Consider the following 11294-nt stretch of genomic DNA (forward strand, 5'->3'; position numbering starts at 1 on the left):
TCGTAGCTTTTTGGTCGAGACTTTAGTGCTGATGATGCTCAAGTGCGCACGCGCAAACGTAGGCGAGCGCCGCGAAGGGGGGAACCCAATGACGTCAGCGAACGGCACAGCCAATGAGCGCGGCGGAGCGATCGCAGCGGTGTGTCAAGTGAGAATATAATAAGAATGATGATAAACATGAAGAATAACCACTGATGGAGGATGTGTTATTATTGTTATTGTTTTTAATTAATGTCCTCCACACGTACACACACACACACACACACACGCGACTTCATGCATTCCTTCAATATTTAACATTAGATGATTTCATTTTAAAACGCTAGAAAATTACATTCCATAAACGAAACGTTGGTAAATTAACGTAACGCGTTTCTATTCAAACATGTTGAATAAGACAATCATATTTTTAAACACTATGGTCTCAGTGTGAAACTCAATACTGCTCAGTGTTGCTTAATCAATTTATTATTTTTTTAAATGTCGGAAATGTACGTACCACTACGTCACATTAACTAAATGTGGGGTAAACCCAGATGTACAAAATGTTCAGAATAACGACATTACTTGCCACATGATGACGTGTTATCATATTTCTACGTGCTGAATTTTAACAAGCCAGATTACACTTTAAAAACTGCAGTATCAAATCATCAAATCAAATCAATCAATTTAATTCACAAATTTATATTAAATGTCAGTCACTCACTCGCACATCTAAATAATTTCTGGTAACTCAAAAGCTACTGCAAACTGCTAGCAGGGAGACAAATGAGACATTTATTTTTACATGCAATGAATAGATTTCCTTTTATTACAGCTATGTTACAAAATGCAAGTCAACAAAAGACACTTCAATGGAACTAAAACACTTGGAACAGAAAATCCTTTCTAAAACAGAAGTAGGGTTGGTACAGGTTGACAACTGGACCTACAGTGGCTGTGCTCAGATGGTAAGTAATCCTACTAGTTAGTTACATTGAGAATGTGTAGGAAAAATAACTGTTAATGACAACATCTTAATAATAATGTGAACTTGTAGTGATCAGTTTGCTGCTAGCTGTTGCAGCTTCTGAGGGAGGGTAACTGTAACGAAATTGACTCTGTCCTCTCTCAGTTTCTCACTCACAGTCTGCGTCAGGCCCAGCTCCATGTACTTCTGATTCTGCCTGTCGTACTGAGGCCAGCTGACCAGCCCAGGACCATCGGGAGAGCTGAGCATACACACACATGGTAGTGACAGACATTAGGAGGAGGGGAATCTATATAAGTCCTCTACACTGTGTGATTGTTATTGATTTAATGTGCTCAGTCTATAAAGTGAAGGTTTGTAAAGCTAGGGTTTTATTGTCTAGTTATGTCAATAGGCAGCACATTTTGCACATACTATACAGTAAAAAATAAATAAACCATATCTCTTTTCATTTGTTATTTAAGTACCTTAATATCTTCCACATTCAACATTTCTTGTGTACTAATAATATAATATTTTCTTTTCATTTCTTAATTCTGTGTTTTTTATGTTTATGTTTTTAATGTCTGTGTGGCTGAATCTAATTATATTGCAACAACCTAGTTTGCATATACTATATTTATACATATGTGCACATTCCACAAATATTGCTATCTTGCTATGCTGTATCACAGTAAAAGCCTTTCACCCAAGAACCTGCCATGCTACCCTATCATAAGATTCAAATTAAAGCTGTTTTTTATGGGTTCTGTTTTTGTTTATTTGCCACTTGAGGGCAGCACAAACAAACTGTAGACAAAACACTTATTATCCTTTTATCATCTTATAAGGTTAATATTGTCCTTTTAGCTCTGTTTTGTTCTCCACCACTGTTGAGAAAATATCTTTAGCTGCTAAATGATCCACTATGTTCATCAGCCAGTTGCTGTTTAGTGATGGTTAGGCAGAGTACAGTGGGTTTATCAGAGCTTCTTTAACTGACAATAACTGCCTATAATTGGCCTTTTTTACATTCAACATAGTCATTTATTTTCATTGATAACATAAAACTATTGATTAGTGCTGCTCTAATGATATTGTAGTTCAGTTCCTACTCACCCAGTACGGGCAAAGTTGGCCCAGTATGACATCATAGTCCTACAAACCGTCTCATCGTCCTTGGTAATGGTGCCTGAAGATGAGACAGGAAGAGTTTCATTACAAAATGAAAGACCAGTGTCTATTGTATATGACCTGAAGTGACTTCAGTGTTGTGTTGTAGTCATATGGACTCCTACCTGTTCATTTAGTTTAGTGCTATACATAAGTACATTATATATCAAAGGTAGCATATTGCATATAACCTACCAATGATTTTTATATTTCCGTTCCAGAAACATCCACCAAACATGAAGCCGACGTCATCTGCATGATCTGCCTTCACAAAGCTGGGTCTACTGTCTTTGTGTATATCAGCACGATGTACAAACTCATACATGTAAACTGGAACACCCGCATCTGTACACACAAGCAAGAGAGAGGAGGAAAAGTAAAAACAAAAGGTGAGCAGACTGAGGCAAGGGTCAAAGGTCACAAATAAATTAGTTTGTCTTTGCAGGCAGTGACCACTGTGCACATCAGGGTGATACATGAGCTCTACTGGGGGGTTGTCTACTCGTACAAGGTTGATGAGATTAAATGAGCATCCTGTAATCTACAATCTTTACAGGCAAATGGCAGCCATATTGACAGAATGTCCTCCTACACAGTGCTTTGATGTATTAGGGCTGTATACTTGACACAAAGAAGTCACATTGCTTTCCATTTATTCACAGAGCTGTCAATATGCTCTCTCTGTGCCTCTCCCTTTCTGACCTGCATGGTAACCAGCCACCTTGACAACAGACAGCGTCATCAGCAGGTCTCCCATGATTTCAGTGAATCCGTCTCTGATCTCCTCTGGAGTTTTGGCATCTTTCAGGTATTCATCTGCGATGAGGACGTTAGCAGAGGAGGCCTGGAACAGGAAGCAAGATTGGACTGTCAGATTTCTCTCTGATCTTGGATTGTTTTTCTACAAAGATTAATTGACAAGGAGGATGATGACCTCTTATCAGCCACTGACCATCAGCCCAAGTGTGAAGCTGGAAAATAAACTTAAATATTGTAAATGTTTATCATACAGATTTTGACATTTTCACTAAATATGAAGGTTATTGTAATATGTTTTGTAGAATTTGTCAGTAGTAAACTCACAAAATCACATAATAAAATTATAAATTTGTCAGCCACGAGCCCCTACTGCAAGAACATGTTTACACTTTTAAATTGTATGTGAAACTAAAGAAATAATCATTTTACAGATACACTGATGGCACAAGTGCTCAAACGGCAACTGCAATCTACTGTAGAATATTGACAAAGATTAATATCATTTTCACTGAAAATGTTTTAACCGTATAATTTATTTGCTGGTTAAATGACAAGAATCAAGTGCAAGTATTCATTGCAATCAAGTGCAATATTACGGGCAAAACACATAACTCTTTTGGTCAGCGTAATAATAAATAAGAATGCTTTTTAAATCACATGATCAAACTGAAGGTTTTACTGTGAACATTCAGTTTTACTCTCTGTAGAGACTGATGGATGCTCCTTTTTTCACTTTTTGGCATAGTCTACCTTCAGGACAATGTCTGTCAGTAATGCATTAATATCTTTACAATAACCTATTTGTATTTTTGTATTGTTTTAATGTGTGTGAATGAAGAGTTTGGTTTTTTTTAAGTTTGAACACTGACCTGCCACAAATTGCCACTTGAGGGAAGATAATAGAATGATGAATTATTTTTAAATTAACTGAAATGTTATTATTGAAACTATGATCTGTTTATGTCCATTTTCAGGACAGTGAATCATGAATAGCCATATGGGTTATAAAGTCACATTCAAATCAAATCTGAACTGAATACAGTATGAAACAATTGACTGCATGAATGAAGATGAAATAGATTCTCAAGTTTCAATTGAAATCAGTTAATGCAACTTTAATATGGGCTTTTGACAGCAGAAAAAACACTATTAGTCAGGCCCATGTAGCATTCCCTGGAAGAATCACTGTTCTCATCAAAATAATCAAGACCCTCTTTATTATCATTTCGCAGCACTCACATAAACAAAATGTGTCCTCTGTATTTGACCCATCCTATATATACACATTAGCAACAGTGGGCAGCTGCAGTGCAGTCCACACAACTCCGGCACAGTGCCAGTGCCAGTGGTCAGGGACATAGCCAGGAGTGTTAACCCTACCATACATGTCCTTGATAATACTCCACATCATCTTCCTCTTTGTCCTTCTCATTCTCATCATCAACAAACATCAGCAATTATCATGCAGCTCACCCCTGCAGGATTGAACATGTTGATCACTGGCAGCACAGACTCTCTGTTCATTCCGTTCTCCCAGCCAGGAGGGGCAAAACTCTGTAACATGACACGAGACAATGCCTCAGTATTAGTTCAAGTACAAAAAAAGAACACCACCTCGATCCCTTTAAGAAGACAGTGATCTGAAGTGTGAGTGATGTCTGTCATTAATAACAAGAGTAGTGTTATTTCCACAGAGACTGAGTATGCCTGAAGGAAGTCAGTGAGAAATGTGGCACCTGAGGCAGGATCCATCCAAACTCATGGTTGGTTATTCCCATCATCACCGGAACCTTCAGCACTTCTTTCCTCTTGAGAAGCTCCTCGGCGGTATCGGTCAGGAACACACCATCCACCGCTGCTCCCAGGTAAAGTTTCAGCTAAACACAACACAGGACTTACTGCTAATGATCATTGACCAAACTCTCTAGTCTTTACTCAGCAGGCCGGAGTGCGCACATGCTGCCATCTTGTGGCCAAAGTCTAGAACTAACTGACTAAACAACATTTTAATTAATTCCTTCCTTTGACTTCTCTAACAATATTTTCACCACCTGTGGATATTTTATCAGTACTGTGAAAGATCTACAGAAGGTTTCAAGATACTGTACTCCAAATTGAGTGAATGTGGCATGTAGTGTAAAGCGCTATGATTGGTTGGAAGACTAGAAAGGTGCTATATAAATGCAGTATATTCACCATTTACCATTTACAGAAACCTTGTAAAACTATACAAAACTAGACATTTTCTGACGTCCCACCTAAACTTGAATGGCCAAAGTCGAAGCTTCAGTTCAGTGTAAAGACAGAAAGAATATAAGCAAGACTGACTAAAAAACATAATCAACACAATCAAATTAAAGCTGGATGCATCTGTAACATCTGTGACCTGATCGATATAAACTTGTGTTATCATAGCAAGACCATTTACCTTTTTGGTTGCATCCACTAACTCATCTTTACTTTTTCCTTTCATGCACTGGACCAGTTCCTCTGTGGTGCTGCGGTCACATCCAGTCAGGTTGGCCACAACCTGTGTGTGAGGAAGAATACATTCAAGTTAATGTGCCTTGAGTTCAACGTACTCTGTTGGACATACGTTGTTATAAAATGTGGGCTGGGGTCACAATGCATTATCTTCAGTATCTGTAGTTGCATTATTGATTAGCAATAATGCTGACTTTGCTCAAATGTCAAACTTCCAAGCATTGTGATTCTTTTCAGTGTTACAAGCAAGAAACCCAAACATCAAAAAAAGAGCCCAAACATCAAAAAAAAAGGCAAACACACAAAGCAGTATTCTTATTACAGTATTTAACATGAAGCATATTTGCAAATCTGCTGAATCTGTGCTCTGATTAGCTTGCTTACTCCTATCTACTGGGAACTGTAATAAAAATACAGTTTGAAAGTTTAAGGCCACAATTAGATAAATCTGTTGATCTTGTTCCAATCGATCACCAGTTCGGGCTGATAAAGACATAACCCCTTTTATTCATAGAAACCAGCACATTCCTGATTCAATTAATCATTAACACATACAGCATATTACCTATATGGACACATGTTCTTCAAAGGCCATTGACATGTACCTTACCTCTGTGAAGTAAAACCATAATATAAAACCATGGAATAACTGGTTACTGCCTGTTCCCACATTACGCTGACACAATATATTGATGGAACATTCATGGGTTAAGGGTCATATGTAAAAGAGGCTACATAATACTAATATAAAGCTACACTTACCAAAATGTTCATATAAAGAGCAGATCAGGTGTTTTGTTTGCTATAGATGAACCCACAGAGATGTATTAACTCTACAGTTTCTTTCACTTTGAGCTTTTTAGTCTGATTTGGATCATTACAGTATTTTGGGTTTCTGGCGTGGAACCCACATCTGATACACTATTTGCCAAGAACCAAACTACATATAGACGAAGCTAGCAAATACATAAAGAACCAGATTTTCTAAGGAGTTGGAGGAGACAGAAAGAGAGATAAAATAAGAGGTAATATCTTTCCTAAATTCACTAGGTGGACACAAATATCACTCCAATGGGAACTTTGTACTAACATGTTTGCAATAACTTTTCTAAAGTGATAACACTGAATGTCAATGTTCTGTTTTGGCCTTTTGGCCTATTGTACTGCCCCCAAGTGGCCAAAAAAACAAAAACAAAAACAAAACCAAAAAAACAACTATTAATGCAGCTTTAAAGATCCCCTCCACAAATGTTTTAGGACATATAAAAATAATTATTAATAATTAAAATGTTAATAATTCTATCTATCTAATCTATGAATATCAAACTTTGTTTCATTTTGAAAGTTGAAGAGATGGAAACGAGTTGTCTCCAACGTCACTATAAATTCCATTCTCAGTGTTTGTGCATTGAGGCTTCAAGTTTCCACATCACACTGTTAAATATTACAGTGCGATTGGCTCCCTAACTAGTTGTGATGTCACAAATCATGCTTACAGGCCCCTTATGATCAGAAGTTCAATGAGCTCAGAGAGACTTTCCAATTTCATGAAATGAATGTGAAAACAAACTCTACACATCCATCATTCTGCACAGTGACACTAAAACATCCAACTGAATGAACAAGAAGAAAAACACATTTTTGCTTTAAATAAGAGTGTCAAGTATTGCTGCTTTTCCGTACCTTAGCATAGCCCAGAGGGTGGCTTGTAGTGTAGGTCCCAAGTGTTGCTACTCCACTTTGAAAAATTGCCCTCTGAAACAATCCTTTGGCTTGTGGAGACAGAGTCTGTTCATCAGAGAAGACACGTATGCAATCACTTGACAAATGGACACGATACAGTACATAATACATTCAAGATGCACTCCGCATCACAGGTGTTATTAGCACAGAGGCTCTTTCCTTTTGGGTCACTTAAACACTTGTACAATGTGTTCCTGTCATTTTACTATCAACATTAGTTGGCTTAACATGTTGGTTTAAATGTTGTTGTTTTTTCCTTGCAGTGATTTGTATTCCTACCAGTATGGATGCACTGATGCCTCCTGCAGATTCTCCAGCAATAGTGACAGTTTGTGGGTCTCCACCGAACACCTCAATATTTGACTGTACCCATCTCAGAGCTGCCAGCTGATCCAACAAACCCCAGTTGCCCCGAGCATGTTCATCTCCAGTGCTTTCAGACAAGAAAAGTTGAGACACTTGCTTTGAATTCTTGAAAAACTTAAAAAATCCTGGAAATGGTCACTGTGATACTGTGGATGTTTTCTGTTGATTTAATTATTTGAATCATTTCGAACAAATATGACGGGCAACACAATGTCCTACCTTAGGAATCCCAGAATGCCAAGTCGATACTGAATAACAACCATCACTATGTTTTCATAAGCAGCCAACGGAGAGCCGTCGTATTGAGAGGCTGCACCCATGGTCAGACCTCCCCCATGGATCCATACCATCACCTGAGCAACAACACAATGCACCAATATAAACTGAGATAAAAATATAGATTTCTGTAGACTCAACTTTACTCATCAGTCACTTAGTTTTCATTAAACACATTGTGTAAGTACAGCATGAGATGGGTCAGAATATGACCCAGCTTAAGTCCTATGTTTGTAGGAGTTAATTTTCAGTTGGTGTGATATTGAAAGCATTGAAAGGAGTTTTAAATCAGTACAAGTGTAATGAAAGTGTTGAATTGTCAGTTGGTAATTAAGTGCTGGAAACAATTGAAACGTCAGCTAAAGCATAAGGAAAAGTTGATGATCATCTGTTGGCTGGTAAATGCTGAAAGAAGTTGAAATTTGATTTAAAGTGTGAATACTGAAAGCAGTTGAAGTGTTAGTTGATGCAAAATAGTTTTCTTTGTATGAATCGAGTCATGTGGCAGCATTAGATGTGATTTCTGTTATCATGTCTGTTATTATTTCTCAGATATTAAACTAAGTCAATATATTCATTTAATTTATGGGGGTTGAGTGTATTTCTGATTATATTTACTAAAAAAAGCTATATCTGGAAATAATAGCTATATCAATTCAATCAACAGTTTTAAAGAAGCACTGAAAATTCAATTGAAAAGTATTTAGGATGTTGTATCACACAACTGTACAATTTTAAGTCCATTTGCGATCCTTTATTTTATATATATATGTGTACACATATATATATATATATATATATTTATCTAATTAGACTATATATATATATATATATATATATATATATATAGTCTAATTAGATAAATAGACAGTTGAGACATGGTCATTTTTATCCAACAAGCTAAAATGATCTAACCAATATAATCTACAGACCTGTGTTGCCATAAAGACGCTTGAACATACTTAAGCTCTGTTTGAACAAGGTTAATAAGCAGCCAACACACATGACATCACACAATGAACAGCAGTATACTCAGCATCAGTACAACATCATGTGCTACTTGATCCCTTCATAAAGTTAGTGTTTATAGCAGGTCTGTTCCACTGGTTTGCATTTAGGCTACAAGCTCCATCCTTGCATATAAATGCTGTTTCTTTAACCCACCGGCAACTTGTCTCCTCTTGCCGCTTCAGCTCGAGTGTATACGTTCAGATACAGACAGTCCTCTGAAAGCTCTGGTGGGGTGTACTGCATTGACATGGTCTTAGAAACATTCACAACTATTTCTGGATCCTGGATACACCTGAGAGAGAGAGAGTGGAAGAGGAAGTGAGACTCATCCAGAGAGACATAACATTACACATATCTTGTCATGTTCTGTGCCCTTTTGTGACTCAGGGGTCACCCAGTCTTACATGGGGGGCTGTCGTGTGCCATCTCGCTCCCCCTCCCAGGGCTCTGCATCCTGAGGAGCTGCGAGGCGGAGGGGCCCCACGGGGGGACGGGCAAAGGGGATTCCCAGATATTGCTTCACCAACCTCTCTGTGCCTTTCACTGTCACATATTCTCCTCTGATTTGGCCATTTGTCAGAGAGACCACAGGGTTGCCGCTGCCTGCTGGAGATGTTGCACAATTCTTTGGTCGTAAGTGAAGATTGATTTGAAAAGTTAGCACCTACAAGAACATTTTGCAACCTAGTGTTGAGTTATTAGTGCAATGACCTTCCAAAAAATGTGGAACACACATTTAAATATACCAGAGAATGGTCAACAGTGATGTAAAGTAGGTTAGCATATGCAAAAACATAGATCCAGTATCTTCTTACAATTCACGTTCATTTCTCTATGATGAGTTCACTTTTTCTCAACAGCAGTCTGCGTGGACTGAACTGTGGTTAATGTTAATGATTTATTACTCTCCCACAGAAGACATTTAGGCATGCAAAAGCAGGAAAAGCACGAGTATGAATACTAAAATGAATAATGTCTGAATTCTATTTAGCTGCTTCAGTTTCAGGGTCCTGGTATTGTTCATGCTGAGTCACTGTCACACTGTCAGACTGTCCTGGCTAACTGGGACACTTAATAGAGCAGAACCATTGTTATTGTTATTTGTAACACCTGTGATTTTCTTACTATGACAAAATCAACATGTCTGCTGTGAAATAGACTTGTGACACGATTCATGAATTGTTTACTCATTCAAACTCAACCAGCAACTAAACCCTATGTATTTAGCCCATTCATTTACATTTAGATAGTAAAAAGATATTGTAATATAAATATAAAAAATAGCTTTTGGCTGAAACAGAAGACATGGTCTCCATGTAGGAGAGTATATAAACATTTTTTGTGTTATATTTTTAAATGATCTTGTACATTTTTTGGAAAAAATACAGTAAAGCATATTGTAGCATTTTCTTCATGTAGTATAGAAACTATATTCCTGTTCTATAATAGAAAGTTGATTTACACAAATAAATCTAAGATACTACAAAGACAATGGTGCTATATTTATAGTATACTGTTGTTAGGTCATTGTGTTATGACTCATGAGTGTTACTGATGTTGAACTCGGTCCAGATAGAAAGAAAATCTGGTGAAGCTGAAAACAAGGCTGTGACTTGCAGTTCCAGAAAAGTGTGCGCAGTTTGTTTTAGCCAAATGATCATTAGTGTTATCAAAGGCTATGACTGAATTTATGTTGTGTTAGAGTTAAATCAGGTATAGGCCTTAATCTTTTCTTAATCTATTCTCAACACTTCACTGGCTGCTAAGACATTATGAGATTGTCCAATGAACTGTATGATGGTGCATTAGAATGCCCTGCCCTAATATGAGGTAAAATTAAAAAGTATTTTCTTACCTGGTGCTGCCTGCGCTATCGCTGTCAGCACAGAAAGCAGATAAACAAAGAACAGTGCTGTTCTCATCCTGACCGAGCTTGAAGAAAAGACAGAAAGAATTCCAGTGTTCTTTCAGAGAAATAGCCCTCTGCCCCTGTCCTGGCCCTCGAGTACCTCCCCTCTAACTCTCTCTCTCTCTCTCTCTCACACACACACACACACACACACACACACACACACACACACACACACACACACACACACACAAACACACACACACTTATTTTAATCTATACAAATGTAGTATGTGTGCACTTTTACCTTCTCCACACACACACAAATATCCCAAACAAGCACATTATGTCACATACCAGCTCAGCATAAAAACTATAATCTCCATTGATTTAACCTCCAACACACCACAAACAGAACTCTGACCGCTGAGTCAAAAAATGACAAAATCCTGCTCTTTGACCGCTAAAGCTCAAACCTGCATAACATCCTTTCTACAATAATCTCTACGCTTTCTATTCTACACTTAGTATAACACACAATGTTCTCTTTATTTGGGGGAATGGGGACTTTTTTCAGGTGGAGAGAGTAAATAAATTTGGATTTAACGGAATGAAAAGTCCAAATGAAATGTATTTACTGTGAAATGGAAATAAACAAGAGGAAATGAATGTATGTTATTA

The 11294-nt window shown here is 37.6% G+C and overlaps 1 protein-coding gene across 1 annotated transcript; it reads right to left on the reverse strand.

Moving 5' to 3' along the window:
• Positions 1-757: 757 nt before the first annotated feature.
• On the reverse strand, positions 758-10779 carry ces3 (carboxylesterase 3). The gene is made up of 13 exons (XM_053319201.1): positions 10620-10779; positions 9169-9370; positions 8918-9056; positions 7697-7830; positions 7391-7544; positions 7052-7156; positions 5313-5414; positions 4621-4761; positions 4358-4438; positions 2828-2969; positions 2321-2470; positions 2072-2144; positions 758-1214 (listed from the first exon to the last, which is right to left on the reverse strand). The coding sequence occupies exons 1-13, from the start codon at positions 10684-10686 to the stop codon at positions 1046-1048; spliced, it is 1659 nt and encodes a 552-aa protein (XP_053175176.1). The 5' UTR covers positions 10687-10779; the 3' UTR covers positions 758-1045.
• Between the last annotated feature and the right edge of the window lie 515 nt (positions 10780-11294).

The sequence above is a fragment of the Scomber japonicus genome, chromosome 5 (genome assembly GCF_027409825.1).
Source record: "Scomber japonicus isolate fScoJap1 chromosome 5, fScoJap1.pri, whole genome shotgun sequence".
NCBI classification, from domain to species: Eukaryota; Metazoa; Chordata; class Actinopteri; order Scombriformes; family Scombridae; genus Scomber; species Scomber japonicus.

Bases quoted from the DNA above. Each gene is read 5' to 3' on its own strand.
- ces3 (XM_053319201.1), bottom strand. From the start codon at position 10,686: ATGAGAACAGCACTGTTCTTTGTTTATCTGCTTTCTGTGCTGACAGCG. The intron at 7,157-7,390 runs GTAGGAATACAA...TCTGATGAACAG, and splicing joins GCATCAGTGCATCCATACTG to ACTCTGTCTCCACAAGCCAA. The intron at 2,145-2,320 runs GTAGGTTATATG...TCTCATCTTCAG, and splicing joins CGGAAATATAAAAATCATTG to GCACCATTACCAAGGACGAT.